At 40.4% G+C, this 27,300-nt stretch overlaps 1 protein-coding gene across 1 annotated transcript in view; it reads right to left on the bottom strand.

Moving 5' to 3' along the window:
- Positions 1-501: 501 nt before the first annotated feature.
- csmd3b (CUB and Sushi multiple domains 3b) overlaps positions 502-27,300 on the bottom strand; it is a 313,752-nt gene continuing 286,953 nt past the window's right edge. The window contains exons 56-72 of the mRNA XM_046418010.1: positions 25,202-25,375; positions 24,269-24,454; positions 23,188-23,361; positions 19,454-19,636; positions 19,120-19,296; positions 17,431-17,610; positions 16,815-16,988; positions 16,492-16,665; positions 13,075-13,148; positions 12,040-12,151; positions 11,755-11,934; positions 10,211-10,270; positions 9,023-9,181; positions 7,469-7,605; positions 6,953-7,040; positions 6,386-6,521; positions 502-5,755 (exon numbers count right to left, since the gene is read on the bottom strand). Of these exons, the coding sequence (XP_046273966.1) occupies positions 5,596-5,755; positions 6,386-6,521; positions 6,953-7,040; positions 7,469-7,605; positions 9,023-9,181; positions 10,211-10,270; positions 11,755-11,934; positions 12,040-12,151; positions 13,075-13,148; positions 16,492-16,665; positions 16,815-16,988; positions 17,431-17,610; positions 19,120-19,296; positions 19,454-19,636; positions 23,188-23,361; positions 24,269-24,454; positions 25,202-25,375 (2,528 nt within the window). The 3' untranslated portion in view covers positions 502-5,595. The remainder of the gene's footprint in view (positions 5,756-6,385; positions 6,522-6,952; positions 7,041-7,468; positions 7,606-9,022; positions 9,182-10,210; positions 10,271-11,754; positions 11,935-12,039; positions 12,152-13,074; positions 13,149-16,491; positions 16,666-16,814; positions 16,989-17,430; positions 17,611-19,119; positions 19,297-19,453; positions 19,637-23,187; positions 23,362-24,268; positions 24,455-25,201; positions 25,376-27,300) is intronic.

Raw genomic sequence — 27,300 nt, 5'->3', positions numbered from 1 at the left:
GCTTGAAAAAAAAAATGCAGAAAAAAAAAAGTCAGGCACTGTAATATCTTTTCTACCTAAAAACTCTCTATTAACTTTAACTTTCCTATTCCTGTCTCAGAAAGTCAGAGCAGCAATCACAGGTGTAGGAGGAAAAATAATGTTGCTTTCCCAGTGATAAGATTTCCACTGTGAATGAATGGAAGAAGTTTAAAGAGTTCATCTCAAGGTGAGATAGCTAGACTGTATTTATATGTGTTTCAATACACTTGTAGTGCTGCAGTATTTTAACTATCAGGCTCTCCCTGACTTTGACTCAATATAAATTTGATATATTTATAATGTGTAGCTTGTACTGGTGTGTACTCCTCATAAATAACAATATGTTCAGGTGTTTTGTTTGCCTGGCATAAATCAGTTGAAGTGTTTACAACATTGAATTCACAGACACACATTTCCAGTAAAAAGACGGCCAAGGAAGGGTTTTGTGGGTTTTTTTTTTTACAAAAGCAATTAGCCTTTTTTAATCTTACATTGCATTGAAAATTTACATAATAGATTCATACATTTTACAAATAATTTCATCATAAAAATATATTTCTGTACAAAACACTTTTTTATTCTATATTTCATCTTTTTTTTTTTCAAATGGTGAATATTCCCAATGTCCCCAGGCAGGAACGGCTTTAAAGGGACAGTTCACACCAAAATCAAAAGTACAGATTTTTCCTCATATCTGTAGTGCTTTTTTAAATCTAGACTGTTTTGTTGTGAGTTGCCAGCTAGAAAGATGCCTGCCTTTGTTTCAATATGATGGAACTAGATAGCAATCGGTGGTCAAGGTGCCAAAAGAATATAGTGCGAAGAACTATATTTTGACTTGGTCACTAACGTTAAACCACTAATCTTGAGTGGTTTAATGTAGGAACTGTGTGAGAGGGAAAGAGGGCGTCTTCTTCAGAAGAGTTGTGGCATTAGCTAGTGTAATTAGTCAGCCTGTGCAGGCTTCCTCCTGTGTAGTGTAGTTCCGATATGAAACTGCTTGGAACAAGGTCTGCAGATTATCTTGGGTTACCAGGTCATGATTCTGGAAAGAGACATGAGTTTTTCAAATGTATTTTTTGGTACCAAGAGCACCACAGCAGAAGTGCCATCTGGTTAAACTGTATTCAAGAAAACTCATACCAGAACACTTTAGATCGATAAATAGCAGTACAGACTAACAGGAAAAACATGTGCTTTTGATTTTGGTGTGAACTGTCACTTTAAGTCTTTCTAATCACATGGGTCTTATTGCGGTCAGTCAGTAGGAAAGCTTGTGGCAAAATAGACTGAAGCTTAGAAAAAAATGACTTCTGATGAAGGGGTGGGGCTGGAGCAGGTGTGTGTTTGCATGTATATATGTATGTGTGTGTGTGTGTGTGTGTGTGTGTGTGTGTGTGTGTGTGTGTGTGACCGTGTGTGTGTACATGGCAGGGAGGGTCCCATGGTTTTTGGTAGGCACTGTATCAGATCCATACCGAAAAAACAACAACAACAACAACAGCAACAACAATGACAGCAGCAGCAACAATCAGTCCAAACGTTAATAAGAAACAATGTCACTAAAGCGATGCAGTGCGGGACAGTCGCAGCATTGATAAACAAGGAAGCTGCAGCTATCGTTGCTTTGAAATCAGTAATGACTTTAAAAGGTGTTTTCTGTCAGCTGGTTGCAGTTGATGCCTGTGGTCACGGCAGCAGGGGTTATTAAAACAAAGTAGATGTTCTCGCTTTCACCCAGACTCATTAAAAATGACTGGTATTCATCATGTGTGGGACCAAAACTGAATTCAGCCTCAACCCTTTAAGCCAGGCTCTTCAAAAGAAACAAATATTTTTTTTTTTTTTTAAACGGGCACCAAAGCTGTAAAACAGTAATTCATGCTCATTGATAGATGTATTCCTGTATTCGTGTGTGGACCAATTAGTATATGAGCAGTATATGACGTATTTTCAGGCCCACCCACCCTTACAATATGACTATGTGGTTGTTAAGAACAGTGTCACGCAAAAATTAGACATCTTTTCTTTTCTCAGCAGTGGTTCATTGATGGCACACGACACCATCAGAAAGAATGACACGTTCGACAGCAGTCTCCAGTGGGTTGCCAGCTGTTCCAAATGTCACAGAATAGGTGAGATCTGAAAAATAGCTACCAGCCAAGGAACACTGAGCTGACAATGTAAGGTTACATTTTAATAAAACAAAAACAAGCAATAGCAAGGGGAGATTTTGAATCTCAGTGGCCTTGGTTTTGTGTTTGAATTCACTTCACTGTCAAGTTGAAATCTAAAGATCTTCTCCCAAATAGTCAATTCACATTAAAGCTTCAGTGTTTCTGAAAGAATGACGTTCAAGGAACTTTTAGCTTTTGAAATGCAACATATACACACAAAACAACATAACTGATGTGGTTTTCAGTGAAAGTGCCACTTAAATTTTCAAAGAACCCAAAAACAGAATTCATGTGATCCCGAACATTTCAGCGTTAATTTGTCAGACCCAACACACCAAACACAGAGTAAAACACCAGAACTGAGACTCCATGACATAAAATCTGGAGGTGACCTTGTGACAACGATCATTTCGGATTTACAAATCTCATCTTTTAGGTTTTATAAACAAACAGGATTAAAACACATGTTTTGTAACTAACAAACAAACCCACTGAAAACATCCTAAATCAAATTCATCCTTTAGTTTTAAATCCATAAAGTGTATAAAATGTTCCAAAAATCTTGTACATACAGTAGGCCATCATCCACAAATGACATGTTGGACAGCTCACCAGCAATTATCACTGTTATTATTACTAACATTGTTTTTACTGTCCTTGTGAGAGCCAGAGAATAGAACATTAACCTCAACCAGAGTCAGATCTAAATCAGAGTTTGGCCACGTGTAATCAAACAAGTGTTCTCTTTTGAAAGCTGGGGTTCATGTGTTTCCCTAACAAGACACAGTTTGCTGACATCTCTGAACTCTAATTACAAAAACAACATCAGTTCAGAGTTTTGATGTGCAAATTTCTGTGGCCTCACATCACCAGTTAGGGTAGCAAACAGTGCTGTTATTCCTGCAGATCATTAAAATGTTATCTGTGGTCACAACGCTGACCATTACGGGGACATGTATGCATTTGTAGTGGCAGAACCACTGGTTTAGATTAACTGCATTTGAAATGAATGTCTGATGGAACGTTAACTTTTAAGATCATGATTGTTGCTGGCAAACCTTGCATCATCTGGACACTAATGACAACAACAATACCAATGACACTCGTGATTGCCTCAGTGGGAAAAACAGTGATGGTGAGGGGAACTTCACGTTACACAACAAATTAAGATAAATCATTTCTGTGTTTCAAAGGAACCAAATTACTGTTTGTGACTTCTGTGAACAGCACATATTTGTAATATCTTTTATTCTGGTATTTCTCTCTTTTTTTCTTTTTTTTAAAAACTCTGCTATAATCCGTCTTTTCCCTTCAGCCCCTCCCCGGTGGTAAATATATAGCACAAAAATATAAGTGGTGAATGCTCCCGAATATATATGCAATAGATTTACAGATCAGAAGATTCTGCAGCAATAACAAAGAAAGAAGGTAAGCACTCGCAGAGTGCAGAATTACAGTGGATCTGTGTCCACAATCGTAGGGCTACAACCCTGTATGTAAGTCCTGTAAATCCGTCTGTGGAGTGGAGACAGCGCACGATGGTCCGCAACAGTTTCAAGACCCTGCCTGTCTTTCTTGAACTTGTCTATCTCCTTGTGTCTCTAGCTGTTAGTCTTAATACCATCTGTCTGCGCTCCGTCTTCCTGTCTCTCCAGATTTTTGTTAGCGTGCGTACCTGCCATATTTTCTGTCACTCATCCTGTCAGTTTCCCTCTAACCTTTCTATCTGTCCCTGTGTTACGCCATCTCTCCGTGGGTAGACAGGTAAAATGTGCTTTAGTGCCAGAGCTTTCTCTCTTTCTCAAAGTCTTGTAAGTCCATCGTCAGAGTACTCGGTATCCATTCAGTGTCTTTCTCATCAGAAAGCACTTAAATTCACAGGATCAGGAACATCTTTCCTCAAGGCCATATTTTGTCTGATCTGATTCATTATGCACAGGGAAGGCCAACCTCTCAGTAGTGGATTTCAGGTTAGATAGGCTCTGATTGGCTTGAGTTAGGATTTTAAGAGCTTGTCTTTTCTCTTGATGACTCCCTCACTTTACTTCCAGTTCGGTTCGGGGTTGTCTCTGTCTCCTCAGCCTTCTCTCTTATCCGCCGGATGCGAAGGAGCAGTTTATCCATTCGATGAGTCCGTCTCCTCTCATCTGTTCTCTTAGTGCTGGCTCCCCTTTAGATTCCTTTTAGTTTTGCTTTGCTCTAATCCCAGTTCAGTTAGGATTATAGCTCCTTCTCCAGGGTCGCCCTTATCCCTTCCTTAAGAGTTTTGCCTCTTTTCAAAGTAACTTTCGCTACTCTCTGCTAGCATTAGCCATTTCAGATTCCATTTCAACAGAAAAAAAACCCCAAAACAAAACAAGAGACTCGTGATACCAGCCTCTGTTTGTTAGGGAAACACGAGGTTGTCCTGTGTGGTTCGCTCAGGTGTTGTATTCCATGGTCTCTTTAGAAATAGGCTCCCATTCACAACTAGTCAGCGTGGTTTACTGAAGGTCTGCTGGTGACAGCGTCTCTTACTGTCAGATTTGAACTCAGATACTTGGAAACACATTTCTTTGCCTCACAGTGTCTTTTGTGACATGTTTCTTCATGCCACATGTTCTGATCTGTGGCCATTTTGCTTCTGTGTTCCTCACAGTGAGGATTTGTTCAGTACAGTTGGAGAGACAACGTGTTACAAATGAAATCAATACATTTTTGTAGTGCAGTTTATCTCCATGATGTATAACCATGGCCAGGGCACTGATAATGGGCTCTCTCTCTCTCTCTCTCTCCCTCTATCTTCCTAGGCAAGGACTAATAGCCACAGAGCTGAGAGTGGGTCCTTCTCTCCAAAGCTCTGTGTGAAATACAAAATTCGGCATTTGGGTTATGGTGACATGCCATGATGTCAGACAAGCAGGTCATGGCTTAATCATTACTCCTGTATCAGAGACAGTATTTGAGGTTAAATAAGAGGTTGAATTATAATGGCTGTGTCTGGTTTAGAATCAAGTTATGAACTATCCATAATCAGCCGAGTCTTGGGGTTAGCAGCTGGTACAGTGTTCCGCTGGGTCACATCCTTTTTCTTTCAATTGATGTCACATCTCACTGTGAGTTGTGTTGTATCTGTTGAAGGTAGCAGATATTTTGTGTTCACATTTGTTTAAATTACCTTTGTGGATACAAAATGCTGTGGTAGCTGGGTTTTGGTTTTAAGTGGCCACTTTTCCACTCAGGAAGAAAAGGTTTCTGAACTGGAACTCAAGGTCTTTTGTAATCAATGAATAAGACCATGCTGCTGACAATGCTCGAGGTTTGAGTCGAAGCACACGGCTACTTCCCCACAGTCTCGTACCAGTTGTGGTCCCATTAGATATCTGAGTCATTAGGTTCAAGTGAGGATAATCAATCCTCAGACCATGGTGCACACAGTATTTAGATTAGGATCGAATCTAACAGCCTTCCCCTCCACGGCCTTGGCGTTGGTGTTGTACATGGGGTTCTCAAAAGCTGCTTGGCCGTTGTTGTTTTCATGCACTGAGCAGCCTGTGTACTGTGTTTTTGGTGTGGTTCTGTGGGGGGGAAAAAAACAACAGTAAAGAAAGTATAAATACACCATTAGAGTGATGAAGTTATTCTAATTATCCAGTCACATTAACTTAACTGGGAAGCCAGTGGACAATTATAGTGAGCCTTGGGAGTAGAGGCATAGTAAGTAAACAAGCTTTAAGAAGGATTAGATAGAGCAGTGTGCTTTTTTTGGGAAGCCTAGTGAGATTCCAATCAGCCCATCCAAAACTAATTCTTTCAGCAAGCTTTTTTTTTTCTAAAATATTAACAGGAGAAGAGAAGTTATTTGCATCTGTTAACAATGAGAACACCAGTCAATTGTCCTTAAGTCATATCTCTGAAAAAAAACCAGAACAATTTAACACCTCCTAAACAGAAGTGCTTTGCAGCGCCTTACAGTTTGCAATAGACAATGACTTGACTGTCTCTCAGCACCTCAACAACCCAACAGCTGAGGGGACTACAGTCAATCAGACCACTTCTTCAAATCCTAACAAAGCTTTCCTACATTTTGTAGGAGCGCAATGAAAATCAGAGGTGAACTAATTAAGCGATGACAACAATAGATTATTTTCTATTGCTTCAAAGGAACAGATAAACAATGAAATGTGGTCCCTTTTTCTAGCACATACCTTTGTTTGTAGAGATAGAAGCCAAAGCCAGTGAATATTAGAGCAAAGAAAGGCACCAGAATGGCAATAGCCACAGAACTGCTGTTGGTACCAAGCTGAGGGGGTGGCGAGTTCTGACTCTCTGACATATTCAGACCTGTAACATATGACGAAATGCAATATTATTGTCCACACAATTAGACTGCATGTCATGATAAAAAGAATTTTGAGTATTTGCGATTATCTGTTGTCCAAAGAACCTTTTCCAATTGTTGTTTCATGCTTGAAATAAAGCTGTATTTTTTTATTGTTAGTAGTTGTAGTAGTACTCTACAGTATGTGTGGTATCTGTAGCAGGGATGCTGGTAATTTGCACTGCAAGGCTGACTCTGTATGAGCAATAAGGTCACTGCTGCCAGCAAAGAGAAGCTCACTGATCGCATTCTCCATTAGTGAGGGAGGTTCTTGCAAGAAGTTCATCTGATTTTTCCAATTATCATTTATAATCCAAACTCACTTACACATTTGGTGCTGTTCCAAAAAAAAAAAAAGAAAGAAAAGAAAAGAAAAAGAGAGAGGGTGATTTACCCAGTCTTTGCAGTCCAAACTGCCCGTAGTCTTTTCCCTGAATGAAACCCTGGAATACATAACTAGAACCATCAGGCTCTGCTGAAACCTGTGGAGAAAAAGAGGGCAGAAAAGGAAGGATGCAGTCATATTTTTGGTTATGAGTATGGTTTTTACTGTGCAGATCACCTGTGAGCAGATGAACACAGACATTAGTATTTTAGCATTTGGTCTTTTCAAACAACTTATCTGAACAAATAAGATAAGAAATGCACTGTTAACTCTGCTTAAACATTATGCCAAGTACAGAGCAGTGAAATGTCTCACTCTGACCTGTATTTGTCTTTTGAAATTATGGGCACTTTAATGAAATGGCTTTACAAAAAGAGGTTAGTGCACCAAAACCATTTGTCTTGCATTTTTGATTAACCAGGATGAAAAGCATTTATTGTGTGACATTTTGTGTTAACCCTTCTAAATTAATCTAGCTCAACTGAATCTAATTGGGTTGGCTGCTCCATATCCAGTAACACTTACAAATCCATCCATGGTCCAGGAGTCATCTATGATTTTGGCTGGAGAGATGGCTGAATCTTTGAGCTGATTTCCCTGGTTCACATAGTTCACCTGATACATCCGCAGTAACAGCCTGGCCTCAGAAGCCTTATACACTCCTACAGACAGAGAAACAATGACTGGTTTACATACATCAGAACACATATCATTAGAGCTGTCGTGTCAAATTGGAAATGGCAAAGATAAAACAGTCAGACAGCTTCTTTTAAAATAGGAAAGAAGAATCTGGAACTCAGAATGTTGACAGCATGTGTCAAGTTGAGAAATAGTTTAAATATGTACTGTTACTCCCCCTAATATCACAAATCCTCATTTTTACTTTTATGGTTATGTGCGATTAAACAAAAAAGATCTATTGTGTCAATATGACAGCTTTAGGCGTAGACAGGCTAACTGTCTTCTTACGCCTCCAGCCTTTATCCTAAGCTGGACTAAACATGTCTTGACTCAAGCTTGGTGGTCCTTTAAATGCACTGCATCTGTAAGGAAAACTTGACATTTTCGCTGTTAATGATCTAAAGTTGCTCCTTTAAGCCAACAGATGCATGTTAAAAGTCTGATAGCTGCATGGTTTTGTGATAGGGTGTTTGTGCTCTCTGCTACTCCAGAAACCAATTCTAGCTTCCACAGGATTTGTGTTTTAATAGGGTCTTAACCCCCTGCCAGTGCTGTTGTATGACCACGGGAGGTCTGCATGTGAAAATGTGTGAGTTGGGGTGGGGGAGTATGTACAGCAACAACCTTATAAAGCAGCATTTTAGCTCGAGAAAAGTTGTGAAATCCAGACACCATTAGATAACAGCACAAATGGTTCAAAGAGGCAAAGTAAATGTGTTGACGGCAGGAGATTCGTATTACTGAGAATGCCTGTTCCATTAAAGCTGGGCCTTTGATAATAGCCAGGGCGCGGTCAACATAAATCCCAAATACAAGCCAGCTACACACAGACTACACATATTATTTTTTATTGACCTTTACCATTTTAATGTCTTATTGTTACAGATTTAGTCCCTTATTTTGTTTTCTTATTTTGTATTTCTCACTTTTTCTATATCTTTCAGTTTTTCTATGCAAGAACTGCATGTTTGTATTAAAAGATGCTATACAAATAAAGTTGACCTGAGTGGAGCTGAGTCATGGACTGGGTATCAGTACTTCAAGGTATTGACCAAAATAACCTTAACCAAGAACTGAAAAACTACTCCAGTAAAACAGTACTTGCATTTGAACCTTGGTCCCAGACCTAAAGAAAAATGAAATGCCTGTGGGGAAAAAAGGTCAAATGAAGTACTTTACTTGCGTTGGTACCACTTAAGTACTAGTAAATTTTGAAATGGTACCCAGCCTTAGCTGATTTGGCTGAACGAAACCAAACTCGAGCCAAGTCTTAACTATGCCCGGTCTTAGTGATTCATGATGTACAGTAGAAAAATCATGACATTTAGTAAGACCATGACATTTCACTTAAAGTCATACGGTTATACAGTATAAGCTATAATTATCCACTACACATGCCTGAAAGGAGAAGGTTCATGTTCCCGTTGCTAAGGGAAACATTGACTCTCCCTGTTGTGGAGTTGAAGCTGGTGATGCTCAGTGTCATCGGCTGCTTCCTCCCACGGTAATTATAGGAACCTTTCCATATGTAGTTAGGAGCAAAGACATCATCTGGAACTATAGAACAGAACAGATTAAGTCAGTCAGGGATAGAACCGAACAGAACAGAATTCCACAGAACAGAACAGGTCAGAAGAGAATAGGACAGAACAAAATAGGACAAAACACAACAGAACAGGAATTGTTAGATCAGACCCGAATAGAACAAGATAGAAAGGAACAGAATAAATGAGCACAGAACACAGTGGTTTTAACCACGGTGACTTCTGGTTACTGTGACATCACACGCATAGCATTTGTAGTAATTATACTAAGACAGTCATGTCTTTTCATAGATGAAACTAACATTTGGCTGTTAGACTTTACTCTTTCACTAACTAATGTGCATGTACAAAGCAGAAACAACTTCTTGCTTTTTTGTTGTTTTCTTTTCTCCCTAAGACATGCTTTAGTCTCAAAGGGCCATCAGCGAGATCGAACGTGTTCTCCAATATAGTTAAATCAAATAAGCATGGAATTTTATAATGTAAATATATAGACCCTGTATGTTTCTGCCAACAGTTATAACCTCATATCCATGGGTAGCAGAAGATTTCAGGGCTGCTTCCTGTTTGATAGATGCAAGAGCATATGCATACAGTAGCTATAGGAAGTCTTTCCTGCACAATGTGAGGCAAAGAGGGTGAGGATTCACAACAGAGAAGTTCAGAATCGAGAACTGAACAAAAGACAGCACATGAGAAATGCAGAACATCACAGCGGTTAATTTACCTTTGTATGTGTAGTGAGGAAAAATAAATTATTTACAATGGAAAGCAGTGCGGTACAATGATATCGACAGGAAAACAAGAAAGCAAGACTGGGGAACATAGCAGAGCAGAGTGCAAGGGAGCAGAAGAGAATTCATTAAACTACAGTAGACAAAAACAAACTAAATCGGACTAAAACAGAGAAAACAAGAAAAATCAAGGATAGACAAAGTATTGTACTCATAGATACAAGATGTATGAAAAGAATATACCGGTAGTCTTTGTGTGTACTGGCCTGGGACAAATATAATAATATAATACATATAACATAACTGACCATTTAGTTTGGGGCTGGGGGTTCCTGTTGCTGGCTTCACGGGCTTCTTCTTCTCTCCAGCTACACACACAAGACAAACAGTGAAAGATAATAAGACACGCGAGAAGATCAGTAGGGTCAAGGTAAAGGACATCCAAATGTTTTGGTTTGCCTCTTGTTTTAACTTAAATGTTCAGCTTATATCCTGAGAAACTAGTTTTTCGCAGTGATAGATGCACTTTTTGTTACCATTTTAGTATGCAGTGCTGGTCACTATTAGCCACACATGCATATAATGAGTGAGAACTGTGTTGAAAGGGGTCACCTAAAATAAACCTCTTTAATGGTTGTTTGCAGGCAGAGCAACACAAATAGAGTTCATGACCAATAATTGTAGTGCATATTAAATCCTTTTAAAAGTGGCCTGAAGTCACTTTGGTGTTGACCATTCACAACAGCTTCTATTACCACTTCAAGATGCAGCCATTGTTGCCAACAAGTAAAGGCAAGCAAGGGAGATGGTATTTGTCCTTGAATCTCAAATTGGATCAGCGAGTGTTCCAATTTTAAAGGCTACCTCAGGGCAAAAGGGTTCCAGACTTGGTGGAATGATTTTCACCGAGTTTTCAGCTTCTCCTTGCAGAAAGGTGGGCTCACAACTTCATTTGTTTACATTTTACTCAAAAGAAATCTGCATCACTGTACATCTGTGGGAATGCACAGCGTGGTATTTGTTATAATATTGAATGTGATCTCGACTGAACTGCTACTAAATGGACCTTGAGGTGAAACTGTTTCATCTATAACAGTTTCCAAGGTCAGGGAGGTGCTTTCAATCTCAACTCCGTCTGCTGATGAAGATTGTGTGATAGAATTGGAAGCTTCAGAACACTACTTAAAAGATATTGTGCTGAAATTGGTTTGGCAAATATTGATCGTAGTTCAAGTACTATTTAATGGTGAATACTCATGGTAGTTTACAGTATATAAAGTCAGATAAAGGGCCACCATCATCCTACATCTCAAGATGCATAAAAAGCATAAAGCACGTTTAGATACAAAACCATGAAGTGTCACAATATTTTAGTTGTTTTGGGTTTTTATTTTTTGTAATTGAAGCTGGGATTTTACAAACCTGGGAACACAAACCTGACACTGTACACACATTCTGGTCACTTGGTAATCAAAGAGAACACAGTCTTCACTTGGCAGGAGAAGGAAAATGGACTCAGGACATGTGATGAATTCATAACCTCACCTGTAAGGACCTGGCCAGGCCAGTCTAATGAAGTCTGAAACACCATGGGATGCTGTGTTATCTTTTTTTTTTTTTCATCAGCACTGCCAGACCAGCGACTAGCCCACCAGGACATCTCACCCTACTCCAGATGGTCAGGCATGCGTGCTGACAAAGTGTCCTTGAGCAAGACACACTCAACACTCGTACCTCTTCACTCACACTTAATCCTTCTGGAAAAGAGCTTCAATCAAATGTGGTAGATGTATTTCCTATCACAGATGTATAGATATGAAATTCAAATACAGATATGGGATTTTTATTTTACCTCGACATATAGGCATCTTTCCTGTCCAAGTGCCGTCACTCTTGCAGACTCTGTGTTCAGAACCCCCTGCCAGGAAGTAGCCATGCTGACAGCTGTACACCAAGGTGTAGCCAAAACCAGGCAGATCCATGCCCACCACGTCCACATGGAGTGGGCTCTCTGGCTGTTTACAGGCATGAGCTGTAGGGTGGAGAAAGGAATTGGTGTGCTGGAGTTAGAGTCTGATGGGCAGAGCACAGACGGATGATAAGTTAAAAAGTCAATAGGATATGGGATGTTTCATACGTATGCACTCAGGTTGTGTTCCACTCCAAGTCAGATCAGGCTGGCAGGTTCTAGAGGAAGAACCCTGAATCAAATGTCCCGGTTGGCACTGAAATGACACTATGCTCCCCACCTGTGGAGAGAGAGAGAGCAAGTGAAAAGCACACACACACACACACACACACACACACACACAAAGATATAGACAGTTTAAATTATTTTAGATCATTTCATTAGTGTAATTTAGTCTCTGTGTAAACATTTGGATTTCCTACAAATATCAGCACTTCAGCTCTATCTTAACACAATTTTCACATGACATACAGTAACGAAGTCATTCAACAGTCATTCCTGCTGCCCACATTAGCTGTGCAGAACTCCCTACATTGTAAGAAATAAAACCAGCAGTCCTTGCTCTGTGCACGAATGCCTTCCAAAGTTCAGCCAAAGCTAATATGAGACTTCAGCAGTTTGAATTGGTCAAATCAAGTTGGAACTGTCTAACATTACAGATATTTTGTTTCAGTGGGCTGAGTTTCCTTGCTGAGCAGCAGAATGATTTCTATGTGGGCCTGTTGCCTGGACACAGCAGTGGCAATGAACCTACACACCAGGCAAAGATGTGCTTTTGATGTGATTGATTTGACCAACTCAGTCTTATACTGGCTTTGGCTAAACTATGGAAATAAGACCATAGTATAATTTTAAGTCTCACTTTTAGACTAAAGTAAGTGAAGAAAAGTACATAGGGCAGAGATCTGCTATCTCTTAAATATTTCACATAAAATCATACAAAAATAACAGTGAAAATCCATAAATCTGACATAAATGTTTTGTCACACCAACAATCTTTAAAGATTTCTATTTGGTATTTTCTCTGCCCTCCTTTCCTTTCCTTTCTTTTTCTTTCTCTCCCCTTGCAATTGATTGTAAAGTTGCCTTTTACCTCATTAATGACAAAGCAGCCACAACGACAGCTTCCACATTGGATAGTAAGTTACCTACTTGGGTAGGGAGGTAGCTGCAGGGATAAGGAAATCAGTGTGGATATTCTACCTTGAAACCATAGGTCCGGTTTAAGGAGCCATAGCGTGGAGTTCCGGGGTTATCACAGCTGGTTTTGGTCGGCTCTGAAAAGCGCAGCACAGGTATGTAGGTAATAACACACAAAACCTTGTGACACAAAACAAAGACAAATTAGCAGTAGCATTTTAGGTCTTTGCTCAACTCTCCTCTCCTCTGTTGTCATGGTAACAGCAGGGTATGTATCCCAGTAGGGCTGCAGGGGGCAGTATTGCTTTATCGGAAAACGAAGCCTGGCCAGCTTTGGGAGAGAATGTGCTTGTGTGTGTGTGTGTGTGTGTGTGTGTGTGTGTGTGTGTGTGCGTGTGTGTGCGTGTGGTGTGTGGCAGGAACATCAGCATGTAGAGCACATCCTGACGCAGAGCTCGATTCAATACAGCTTCCGAAATGACAGATTCACTCTCCACTTCTCCCCCCTCTCTCCCTCCGCCTCGCCCCTTCTCACTCTCTCTCTCTCCCCCTGTACCTCTCTAACTACCCCCTTTCTCTCAATGCTTTCTTTTTCTGTCTTTCTATCTTTTCCATGTCACTGTATCTCTCCCGCCCACAGCCGCACCCCCCCATCCCTCCTCCCTCGTCTATCTTATTTAAAGAGCAGGCTGGTTCAGCTCAAAACCCATTCTGTTTCAGTCACATAGTAATACACGTCACAGGCTAACATACAGCTGCAACTGCACACTAATAAATCATCCAAGTGTATGCAAACACAATCCCACTTTCCTTCATCGCAGAAAAAAATTAAAACAACATTGAAAGTCACCTTATGTTTGTGAGGATGCTTGTGTAGGTTTCAGTGATGATTTTTCAATCATGAATTTCATACTTTTGTGGTGACTTCTTCTACATCAAGTCTACATCAATCAACACTTCTGAGCAAGCCTTAAATTTTTATATTATCTATTTCTCAGGGAACATTCAACTTTATAGCAGCTGCAAAGTACTGTACGCATGCCTGATCAAGTGCTATGAAGGAACAAAAGTCAAGTGAATGTTCACATTACAACAGCTCTCATTTATTACAAGTCATCACCATACTTGATGTTTAAGCACCTGCTCAGAATCAGTCGTGTGAAGTGGTGCTCTAAACATCATGTGTTGGTGAATTGACCCCGTGGGATCATTTGTAAATCGTGCTGAATATCCCTTCTCATTTTCTTCTTCATCCCCTGATAGCAGCAGCTTGTTTGAAGTTGGATGCGGATGTCAGTTTCTAGAAGCCTTTTACTAAATACAGTAAGTTACAGCTTGTACTGGTGTACAAGCGCTTTCTCTGTAATTTCCAATGTAAGATCCCTCCTTTTTAGACCACACTACATACCTCACTGAAGGTAAACTGTGAGAATTTGAACTAAATGTGTCACAGATAAAGTACTGTATATAACTGTTCCCCCAGAGAATTCAGTTTATTAGTGTATGCGCATTATGTTTATATATGGAACGGTCTGAAAAAAGAAAGGAATCGTTTACTGAGCATTACTTGCAAATTGTGGTAGTACAGTACAGTATATTTCAGGTTTTCTGATGAATGAGTAACTGTGCAGCCTAGATTTAAGATGAATATTCAGTAGTGAAATGACCATATATAAGATATTAGATAGCCCCCATTATTAACTGAATATGGCTGCCAATCTCGCTGTTATGCTATTGTTTAATGGATAATGCGACTTTCCAGTCACATGTCCACCCATGAGTAATTCTTTCCCACACAAAGCTATTTCCATGCACGTGGCCTTCACTCATGAATGTACATAAATGCCTGCATGAATTGTCAATTCATTACTTAATATTTACATTTCATTAGTATTGTTATTCAACTGTAAAACCAACTTACTGAATTCTCCAGGTCCACCAACAATTACAGTTGAAGCAAAAGCTAATGACATGCAGGTCCGCGATATTCACTTGCAGTATTGTTTTTTTAAGTTTGAATAATAGTTGCATGTTTTAAAATACAGGGCAAAAGAAATAAATTTTATCTGACGGTGAAAACAGCAGCAGTTTCATAAGGTAGAGTTGCCAGTTTGGAAACATCAATAGAATCCTTGAAGGCTTATCCTAAGGCGCCTTTTTCATTTACGAGATCGTCTCAGATGAGCTTCCAGTCACAATTGATTATTATTCCAATAAGTCTTTGTAGCTTTAAATTGACAGAACCATAGTTGCTCTGCACAGCAAACCCATGACTAAATTGAAATGTGACTATCTCCATAATGATGGGTCATTAATTGCCATGATCATTAGGCAGGGGAATATCAGTCTCCAGTCCAGGCTCCCCACTGAGCCATAAACAAATCATAATAAACTTTCAGGCTGGCATAAACCAAAAAATGTGTTTCATAAGTTAGCAGCCCACGCAGATATTCACTCAGGAAAGTAAAGACATAAAACAAAAATAATATTAATCAAAAGAAAATCTGTACCGCAATGGGAAAACATGACACACAAGTCTGTAATCTTACATTTTTTATTTAAAAGAAAATATTTATTTTATCTCCGGAGAAATATCATTTAAAAATCTGGGGGCCCTAGTGGGCGGAACATCAGCACCTTTTAATTTTAACCCAGACTTTGAAGTTGGTGAGATATCCCTGCCGGAGGACACCAGGCTATGCTCCAGCTCATGTGGGGATAAATGATTTAGGATATAGTCAGGAACTATTAAAATGTAATCAGTAAAATCTTAGATCAACGTTTGGTGGAGGTTAAACACTTTGGTACAGTTTGGAGACTTTGCTGAACACCATAATCCTGGGGAACTTTCTTAACTTGTGAATTTATTCAGAAGTATGGTGCCAAGTTTTTGTCTTGCATTTTTTGGGTTGGTTGACTGAACGTCCCGTGGGTGGGTTTCACACCCAGGCTGCATCCATAGCTCCAAGTAGTGAAAAGTGTAAGAACAGCTGACATTCAAGGATCGGAATCCCAATCCCTCTCATCAGATCAATCAAATTTTTTGGCAATTAAAGGCTATTTTTTTGACGCAAAGTTTGTGTGTGGCTGATGGTGTTGAGGCAAGAAGAAACTTCAAAGAAAGGTAACAAAAACCAAAAGTTTGTTTCAGGTGTTGCTCTGACACGATCAAAGTTTCTGATGATAATCAGCTCTGGAGAGACCCAAAGTTGACATTTAGCATATGCTATTGCGGTTAAAACTGAGAGTTTACATGAATATGATAAATTAGGGGGAACCTGAAACTGATTTCTGTTGACCAACATTCCAAAAAGTACACATAACAAAAAATATGCAGAGTTTGAACAATTTTATAGGCCTTTCCTTCAGAAACATAATATATAGAGATCAGATTTTCGAGTGGACTGAAAGAAGCTGCATGGCCAAATTTAAAGTAAAGTATGGATAATATTTTGAGTGAATGTAAATCATCAAACTTACCAATACAGCGTGGCTGCGTGCCACTCCATGTGCCATCGCTTTCACAAAGTCTGGTCGCTGTTCCGACCAGAATGAGAGGGGGAGCGCAGCTGAAGGACACTTCTGATTGGTAGATGAAACTTCGCCCCTCTCTGAAACCGCCGACTGGAGTACCAGGGTCACCACAAAACTTGGCTGCACACAGACACACACACACGACCATAATTCCATGTTAGTACATGGGACTAGTATACAATAATAACAGGCAATATGTGTGTGTGTGTTTGTGCCTGGTAGTACACGTGCACAAATGCGTGTGTGTAGCGTTATATGTGTGTACTTACGTAAGCACTGTGGTAGCATGCCACTCCAGCTGCCATTGGCCACGCAGGTCAGGACGGCTGGGAATGAAAGCTCATATCCAGGTGAGCAACTGTAGCTCACGCTGCTGCCCCATTCAAAGTCACTGCCCTGCAATACACCATTACTGATGACAGGGGGAGCTGGGCAGGTCACCGCTGCAACAGAGGGAGAGGGAGGGAGAGAGAGAGAGAGAGAGAGAGAGAGAGAGAGAGAGAGAGAGAGAGAGAGAGAGAGGAGGTGTGAGGCGAGAAGGTGACGCTGCTGTTTCATTCCGAAGTCCCATGTGACTCGTGTCATCTGATTTGTCTGTATTTCTTGATTTTCCTCACAGAACCAGAATCTGCTGTGTCAGTCTTTCATTATATTACATATATTACATATTTTTACAATTAGAATACTCTCTATATTTTATATCTGCCTATTTGGTCCCCTGCTCTGACCTGTCCAGTTGCAGAATGATGTGCAGTAAAATAATTAATGACAACATAAAAATGTACTCCTCAATAATGTCTACATGTAATTAATTTTTTAATGGTTACATTACAAAAGTGCAGTTTAAGGCTTAAGCGGGGTTAACTGGTTTCATAATCTATTTACCTGTACACATAGGCATATTTCCACTCCACGTCCCATTTTGGGTGCACGTCCTCACAGGTGATCCATCCTCCTCCATTCGGTATCCTGGTTGGCACTGGAAGGAGACATTCTGACCAATCGTAAAGTCTTCTCCGTAGCGAAGGCCGTTGGCTGGCACACCTGGATCCCCACAGTTTATCACTATGGAGACGGACACAAGGGGTTGAAGTGGAAGAGACAGAATGTAGATTAAGATTACTTTACAGCCCATGCTATGACAGGAGATGATTGGATTTTTAATTTGCTTATAACTCCTGCTTATATGCTCTTTCATGTAGGTAATTCAAATGATGATATAAAAAGGAAGATAAAAAGGAAATGAGAGGGACAGCAGAGGTGACGGGGCAAAGAAATGGACAGATAGAGTGGTAGTGACAGGGCAGGTACAGGAGTAGTTTTTTGTTGATGTGAGCCAGATATTTTATTTCTGAAGCGTTTGTTTCAGGAATATTGTCTGAACAAAGTCAATGTGATCCAAGGGTTGGCTTAACTAGAGCTGCATATTTATCTATTGTAACCGTGTCTGTGTCATTATTTGTGGAAACTGAAGTGGGGTTGGTAGCAAATCTGTGATTGGACTCTACATCTTCTCAGATTGTGGTTATGGGCTTTATTTCTCATAAATGAAACAACAGTGATATTAAAAATGGCTGAGGTTGTCCTGGGACTCTTTTAAGCAGCATTAGGATTCCCCTGACAGCACTTACAAAGCCCTGTCCTTCATAGTCTAATAGGCAGTTTAAATGCTTTTAAACCCACCCCAGATACTGTCATGCCCGTTAATAGACGTAGTGCAATCTACTGTAAAAGCTATTTCCGTTAAGTCAGGGGATTCTTAAACTTTTTTCTGTCCAAGATCCCATATTGAAGAAATTTGGTTTCTCAGCATTTCTATTTCTTTGTGCAATGCCACTGAAAATTTCACAGCTTATTTCTTTGAATAGAACATTCAAGTCAGGAATGTCATCTAAAATTAGCAAACATTAAAATACTGCTGGAACCCTTCTCATGTGGGGTCCCAAGGTAAGTGAATTGCACACTGGGATGCAACGTAGAAATGTGTTTATCAAGGTTTTATGATAATTGTTATTGTTATATGCAACTGTAGCTTTTGTGTTTATCTCTACATGCCAATTTTGTAGTCTGTGCAGCGTGCGGTGCTGATTAACACTTATTCAACCATGGCTTTGGTCACATTTAGTATGGGAACAGAATCTCATATTTTATGGTTATTTACTCTTATGAATTCCCCCTACAGAGTTCAAAAAGTAAATTAGCTAAAGTAAACAACAATCAAGGTTATTCATGTCACCCTATAAAGTCTGTAGCAGGAGCATGAAGATTTGAGGCTGATTTCATTACTCAGTCTCCATACTGACACACAATAATTTAAAACCGGGCATAAAATAGGGTCGCAAAAGCCTGGAAAGGAAACCTTAAAATCACACATTGGGCTCTTGGTTGTTGTTTATAGGCTGCAGACATGACATCATTGAGGAGAAAGGATATATAAATATATATATATACAGAAAGTAATACATAAAGCTGACAGTCTGCTCTCTTGGCCCATGTTCACAAATGGTAAGGTTAAACAAGAAAATGTATTGCAAAGAGCTGCATCTATTACCCATTCCTTAACACACAACTTACTGGTACAGTTGGGCTGTACTGCTGACCAGGTCCCGTTGGCCTGACACTGCCTGGTGGTGGCGCCTGTGAGCAGGTAGCCATCCATGCAGGAGTAGATGACCGAGTGAGAAAATGTTGTTCCATCCAAACGAAATACTCTGCCATTGCTGGGAGTGCCAGGGTTACCACACTGGACAGCTGGGGGGAAAATGAGAGAATGAGAGGGAGACAGCCTTGTGCATCTCAATGAGTTTCAGCTCTGCGACTATGGCTGATTCAGGAGACCGTGCATCTACGATAAGTGTCAAAGTGCTGGGTTATAACAGGACAACGTGGAGTCAAAGCATCTTCCTACGTTTACAGAAGGGCTGTGTGCCGGACCAGGTTCCATTCGGGAAACACATCCTCTCTGAAGAACCAATCAGATCATAGCCCTCCGAGCAGCTGAAGTGAACCTTGGAACGGATCCTGAAATCCGTCTGTTCTCTCGAGCCATGGGAGGGAATGCCAGGATCGCCACAGGAACCAGTTGTGTCCCCTACAGAGAGACCAACAACGACACAGAGTCAGGTCCCCGACTACAAAACTAGAACACTTGAATCGCCTCAAACCAGCTGCATTCTCTAGAAAGACAGAATGGATTACAAACCATAAAATTACTTTTGATCAATCAAGCTAAAAATCCAAACTGAGAGGACGTGAAGGAAAGAGGGAAAAAAAAACACATCTAACTGTGATGTGTTACTGAGACAGCACTGCAAAGTGAGCTCAGCAGTGTTACTTCCATTCTCAGGGTGCATAAGTATGAAAAGGCTGTTTACAAATAGTACTGGACTGCACACATATGTTGGTGACAAGGCACATATGTTTGTTTTAAGAGAGATGGAGAGTGTGTGTGTGTGTGTGTGAGAGAGAGATTCTTGCTCTGCCCTTGCAGAGCCGCCTGGTCAGCAAATTCTGTCTGACAGGCAGAGCACACTCCTGGGAACAGACGCACACACTAATGCGCACTCTGACACCCACATGTACAGGCACAGACAAATAAGTTGTTAATTTAACGTTTCCGGTCACTATCGCCTATTTTGTCAATGGTCTAAATTTGCATTGATTTATGCATGCATTTAATAAATCTCAAGACCTGATTAATTTATGTTCAGAATGGAAAAGCAGAATGAATATTTTCCTCTTTTTACTGCAATTCAAAATGAAGTCACTTTATTCACAAACATCACTGACCATTAATTCAAACTGTGCAGTACAATATGTTGTGCGGTAAACAGGTACCTTCAGAATTTCCCAAATGTGTCTGCAAAGTTTTTTGTGGTGCTTTTGACAAATAACCTAATTTTACACTGACTCTGTTTGTACTATACTGCAAACATCTAGAGGCTTTCTGCTAAATCAAGCTTACACATACCACAGACAAAATGCATGATGATATTACATTTTTTTGCGATGCCTTAGGATTTCAGACGGTGTTTCTCAGATGTAAATAAAGAAGTCTTTATTGCATTGTGCCATTTTTATTTGTCTTTAAATGTTTGGAAATGTGTGGAATAGTTTTTCTATCTGAATATGAAGAACAGATCAAAAAACAGTCAGGGCACAGTTCAGAGACTCTGCCATCTACACAACTCCTATAGGATGCTCACACACACACACACACACACACACACACACACACACAGAGCTCCAAAGTCACCATGTAGCCTCAGGTGTATCTGGTCTCAACAGGGAGAACAACCAATCTACCTGATGTCACTGGTGCAAGTGTGTGTGTGTGTGTGCGTGTGTGTGTGTGTGCACCTCTGTGTGTAAGTTTGTGGGGACAGAGCATTGTGAAAACTAATCTCCATCGTTTCCCTGAGGTGACTTTGGAGCAACCACTAATCGGTCACACACACATTCATCTGTACACACACACACACACACACACAGAACCATTTTTCCGATAGAAAGATTTTGGCTGTACTCTGGCTTGGGTAAATTCACGGGTTACTGAGCTGAAGCGCCTGCCCAGGTTTGCAGAAGTTCTCATAAAGCTGGATGGGGAAAAAGCTACAAGGCCATAACATTCTCACTTGTCTGATCCAAGGACTTACTGTAGGTGTTTGAGTCAGGGAAGGTTGGAGGGACAAATTAAACAGGTTGAACATTATGTAGTTTCTAATAAAATGTTTTTCCAAGTTGCAGTCACTTAGCCTGCAGTAAGCCAAGATTAAAAAAATAGTTCCACATTTGGGGAAATAAACTTCTTCTGTTGCTCGTTTCAGCTGGAAACATGGGGAACAGCTCTGTCCAATGGTAACAAAATCCACTTCACTAATTAACACATTATAGCTAGTTGTTAAACCTGCACATAAACCAAAGTGTAAAAATTACAATTTGACATTTTACAGGGGCTTATGTTTTCCTGGAATCTACTCAGGTTGCCTGGCAATTTGATGACAAGACTCCAGGAAGTCACTGCACCCTACCAGCATGCAACTGTGTGTAAAACAACATATTATCATTTTTCAACTCTGGTTTTTGTACAGATATAACAAATTGGGCAGAAAGCATTAATTAGTGAGGTTAAGGAGTGCTGGAAGTTGGATTTTACTTTGCTTTTGCCATCTGTTTGCTCCTGTTTCTTGTCTTTTTGCTAAGTTAAGCTAAGCTGACCATCTCCTGACTGTACTTTTCTTTTTAATGGACAGCGCAATCAATTCTCGCAAGAAACGAATCTTTCCCAAAATGTTGAACTATCCCTTTAATGTTTATGAGGCAAGTCAAGTCCAAAGTCTTCATAATCGAATTATGAACTGCTGACTATAACACTGCACAGAATGTGAACATTTTGCTTTCAAACCTGTCCAGTTTTAATAAACAAATGTCAGAGCAATGTGCCTATGAAAAGCCTACTTGTGTGCCTCATAGCATTCAAGTACAAGTCAAATCCAAAACCTTCTGACTCAAGTCCAAGGCTAGCTGTACTTGTACAATCGGCTGTGCCGTAAAAAATTTGATTCAAGGCTTCTGGTCTAAACACAGTAACCACGGAACCCGCCCCATTAAAATAAATGTATTACGGCCCCCGAAAGGTAAAAATGGTAACTTAACCACCATTACATCAGAAATGCCATTTGCTTATCAACAGCAGAACTGCAGCACTGCACTTCTAGCATGGGCTGAACTCTTATCTCAGCAGGGCTCGGCTACAGACCTGCCAGGTAAAAACCATGAATCACTGCTTTATAAACTATTACCCTCCCTCAACCTGCGTCTCCCCTCAGGCAATTGTTGTAAATAACAATGTATTCTTAGTCAACTTGTCTGGAATCTGTTTTCAGTCCGTTTGTTACATAAGCAGCAGCAGCTGGGAGTCTCTAGTTTGGAGAGCCATGATCGTGCCCCCAGCTTGCCAACTGAGAGCCATTTAACTTGGACGGTTTGTTTATATATGGTGGAAGGTAAGGAGTATTTCTGTCCAGAGAGACAATCTGGTTCAATAAGTGGTGAGATGTGCATATACAGCATGTTGAACAGGGGGAAATTATGCTTATGTAAAGCACTTTACAAAACAATGACGTTTAGAACAGGCAAACAACATCCACTCACCATACAAAGGAAGTACAGCCAATGCTGAAAAGGAAACCTATGCATAAATTCAAGTGTTTAAGTATTTAAATGTGTTAATATTTAAAGAACTCGGAGTCACTGCTTCATCCATCCATTTTTATCCTTCATTTTGCAGTATTCCCCAGGAGTTAAATAAATTGTGAGAGTCATCACAAGAAGATAACCTTGAACTTTCAGAAATAATACCTGAAAGTGGGTTGTAAATAAAATAGGGATTAAATAACCAGGAAAGCGAATCACATGGTTAAGAGCCCATGGGTAAGGTATATATCTGTGGTTGCAGGAGGGAGGTTATCCACAGCAAAAGGGTTAAGAATGGACACATTCAGGATGTAAAGGCATGACAAGCTCCACACTCTGTTGAATCTACATGTTTTGGACAACACGGCTCTCATCTACAACTCCAACCTATCCATCGTTCTTAGTGATAGGGTGCACTGTATATTCAATAGAGGTTAAAACGGTTACCAGAGCAGAAGGGCATGGGGGCACTCCACATCCCATTGAGCTGACAAGTCCTGGATGATTCTCCTTTCAGCTGTCTTCCACCCAGACAGGAGTATCGAACCGTTGAACCAAATGTAAACTTATCCCCGCTCAGCACACCGTTAGGGGGAGAGCCGGGATGACCACAGACCACAACTAGAGAACGAGAGAGAGAAGAGAAGGAAATAGAAGGAGAGAGATATGAGAAAAGGCAGCTTGTTTTGACTCAACGCTGCTTTGTGAGAAGAGCTGCGGCAACGGCTGTCAAGAACGAGAGGCAAAGATTCAGAGCTGAAAGATATGCGTGGATAAGGGCTATGGGTAGGACACACTGCTCTCTGCTCCAATGTGAGCAACAAGCATGCCTAACTGTACATGTCATTAACCAACAAAATTTGTATGTTGGGTTACAGATGAGATTTTATGAAAAAAAAAGGCCTGCAACGAGCACTAGTGTAGTATTTCTCCTCAGAGAGGGAGACAGGGGGTGCTAGCATTTAGCATGACATGTTTCAATAAATCAGTTAGTCCTCATCCTAAAAGCCTTTCCTCTTGTTTAAAAAGAAAACATTCAAACAAGTGTGTAAACTAAGGAGACAAACATGCTTATGCAAGAAGAGTCTGATCATTATTTTATCCTTACTGTATGTATAATACTGCACTAAAACAAGGAACAAGTGCTGGTTCTTTATCTTCATCTGGTGACAATGCTTACCTCTTTTGGCACAATATTATTGTATGTAGCCATATTCAAAACTCCAGATTAACATTTTAAACAAATCAGCTTCATACATTAAAAATCCATTTCAGTCAGCTCTTGATGCCAGTTTAGCTTAGCTTAATTAGTTAGCCAGCTACAGCTGATAAAATCTACTAAAGGTAACAAGCAGCGTCCTCTTGTTTTCCTCTGTCTGAAGTCAAAGACCCATTCTTTCAAAAATTACAAAAAATTTAACTTGGCAAATTGTTCAAGAATGGAAAGCCCAACAGGCACAGCAACAACAATGCTGTCATCTGTGCCATTTACAGATTGAAAAGGCAGAAACATGAGGATCAGACTAACCTATACATTCAGGCAGGGGTTTGTCCCACTGTCCGGTAGGTTGACAGGTCAGTACAGGTGATCCAAACAGGTAATATCCTGGGTTACAGTCGTAGAAAACCACAGTGCCAAAGGTAAAATTCCCATGCTCTATTTTACTCTGTCGGATGGAGTTGGCTGGGATACCTGGATCGGAGCAATTGACCACTATACACAGAGAGAGACGGAGACGGACACACACACAATACACAAAAAGAGATATAAAAAAGCATGTGTTATTTGGCATGAACCAGAGAGGGTCACTCCCCCTCCTCATTATTTTCTCCAGTGTTTCACACTGGAATATTGCTTCATAAAATAATAAAGGGCAGAATAAGGAGGCGGTGATGAAGAAGGAAGAATTGATTCAGGCTGAAGTCTGAAAGGGTAGATAGGGAAAAAATGATGCTATACTGAAGGCATGTTTGTCTGTCCTGGATCCAGCACCCATGCACTGTAATGGTTTGTCATCATTATGTTGCATTTTTAATCTTACACAATTCACTGGTGCTGTGTTCTCTAAACCGGGCAGAACGCCGAAAGCGTTTGTACAAACTCGTGTGAGTGAAAAAGTTCAAGAACAATCTAGATTTATGTTACAGGCTGGAGCCAGAAGAGGGTCAGAGGGATGTAAAGTAATAAATCTAAATCAAAACTTCATTAAACTAAATAAAATAGTGACTATTTTTTTTAAAGAACTGTATAGCTGTCTGGGCAAAATAAGCTTTAGGGTTGTGATGCCAGAGAGGTTGAAATTAAATAAAGTCAGAGGTAGAACTGAGGTGAAATGAAAAAAGTAGGGAGAAAAACATAAGGTTGCCATAGGGAAAGGCTGTAAGGACAAATAAAGATGAGAACTGAGGTGGAATTAAAGCTTAGGGATAAGGGGTGAATACACTTAACTTTTCTCCCCACCTTTACACGTTGGGGGCGGATGGCTCCATTGGCGGTTGGCCTGACACTGAGCGCGTGCCGGCCCCTCCATTTCATAACCCCGATTACAAACGAAGCTGACCACATCGTTGAGGTTGAAGCCATTTCCCACCGTTCGACCATATATGGGACTTCCTGGATGGCCACAGCTGATTGCTGTAGGGAGGAGAGTGTAAACGATGGATACATGTTGCCACATACAGAACTGTTATTACATTTATTATAAATGTAAAACTAATAAGCAAAGTTTATCGATATTAAAAAGACAGAAAGCAACAATGTGTTATACCCTGATTGACACACACAGACAGTAACTGTCCAACCGCAGCTGAATATGAAAATTATGTGCTTAACACTGAACAGACCCGGAAGCTTCAAGTGTGTGAGAGGCGAGAGAGAGCCTTTTGAGTCTATATGTGTGAACAAAGCGCTAGCCTGTCTCTTCATACTGTCTGACTTCCATACCCTGTCAGTGGCATTCAGCTCCTAGCCCATCTGTTCATACTGAAGACCTAAATCTTTAAAAATAGGCCACAGATATATGCTTCCATCTTTTAGACCAAATATGTCATTTTCACAGCTCCACCTTGTGTTTTAGTAAATGTTATTCAAACAAGGATGAATGGGGCACTTTGAGGTGCATATTAATCCACGTTCGGTGCTCTAGCACTTATGGCAGCAGGATGGTTTGTGGGATTGAGTCAAAATGAATTACAGTGTTCTTCGTAAGTAAGATGTCGGCCAGTGTGACAGCGAGGCTCTGCGATGCATATTTAATAGTTTTTGGACAACAACAGGGGTCTATGGCACAAAAAGAATAAGCTATGTCTGGCTTTGTCTACACTGGTTGCACTTGTATTTATGATCTGCCTTATTTTAGAACAAGTTAGACATTTTACAAAGTGAATTTATTGCAGGATCACAGTCAAAAAACAACATCAGTGTCAGCTAAGAAGAGCTACTACAGCAAAGCAGAAATACTCACGGCAAAGTAAATTTGGCCGGTAACTGCAGTCCATTTTATCAGGGTATGTATGGAATTATTTGTGCCATGATTTAGTTGTTTCTGTGTCCTGGGTGAATGTTTGGCAGTCAGTGCCACAGAAATGCAGCTGACCACTGATGTGATTTAGATAAAAACGGTTTTGCTTTTCACAACCCCTTGCTCTCTCATTTCTCATTAAATTACAAAAATCCAATTCAGTAAGATTTCATCCTGATATGAAAGCCGCAAAAAAAAATATGATCCAAAGCAGACATGAAAATCAGAGGCCATGCAGAGCTCAGTCTAGGAAAACCACAAGAAGCACAGAAGAATATCTATGGCTTTCCTACAGCCATGCATACATATTTATGAGAATGTCAGATGACAGAGCTGGTCTCCCAGTTTAGGCTAATAATTCTGAAAATGTTAGGTCTCGCCATCTTCACAGTTAGCACCGAGTGTCCTCTGTTTGCCATTGTGCATCATAATTATTCATCTTCATTCACTGGAGCTATTTAGAAGTTTGTGTGTGTCCCTTGTCCTCGTTGTGCTGACCGCAGCGTTTTGATGTTTGTGTAAACAGACAGGTTACGGTTACTGCCACCCCCTCTTTCTACTGCCTCTCACGCTCTCCACATTTAATGTACTGCTTTGGAAGAGAAGAGAAGAGAAGAGAAGAGAAGAGAGTTTGACCAAATCATGAGAAAATAATGAAGACTGAGCGGGTGGAAAAGTGAAAAGGGAAGAGGAGAAAACCAGAGGACATAGCAGGAAGGGGGCGCCAGAAGAGAAGACAAGAAGAAAAGAAGAAAAGAACAACTGAGTGGAGGTGAGCAGACGAGGGATGATCGAGAAAAGAGAAGACGAGGGAGAAAGGGAAGAAGCCAAGGTCTTTGTTTCACTTGATCAAAAGTTTGTTTGCTTGCCTGAGATACAAATTTATCTGACACTGTCAGCATGCCCTACAGCTACACAAACACACACGGATGCACACACACGCAAGTGCGCACACTCACACACACACACACACACACACCATAGTTTCATCATCATTCTGTGTTTGTGCCTCTAAACAAGAGCCGCTCATTTCCATAAT

This window comes from Scatophagus argus, chromosome 17, assembly GCF_020382885.2.
Source record: "Scatophagus argus isolate fScaArg1 chromosome 17, fScaArg1.pri, whole genome shotgun sequence".
NCBI lineage: Eukaryota > Metazoa > Chordata > Actinopteri > Scatophagidae > Scatophagus > Scatophagus argus.
This window is presented reverse-complemented; position numbering and strand designations above follow the sequence as displayed.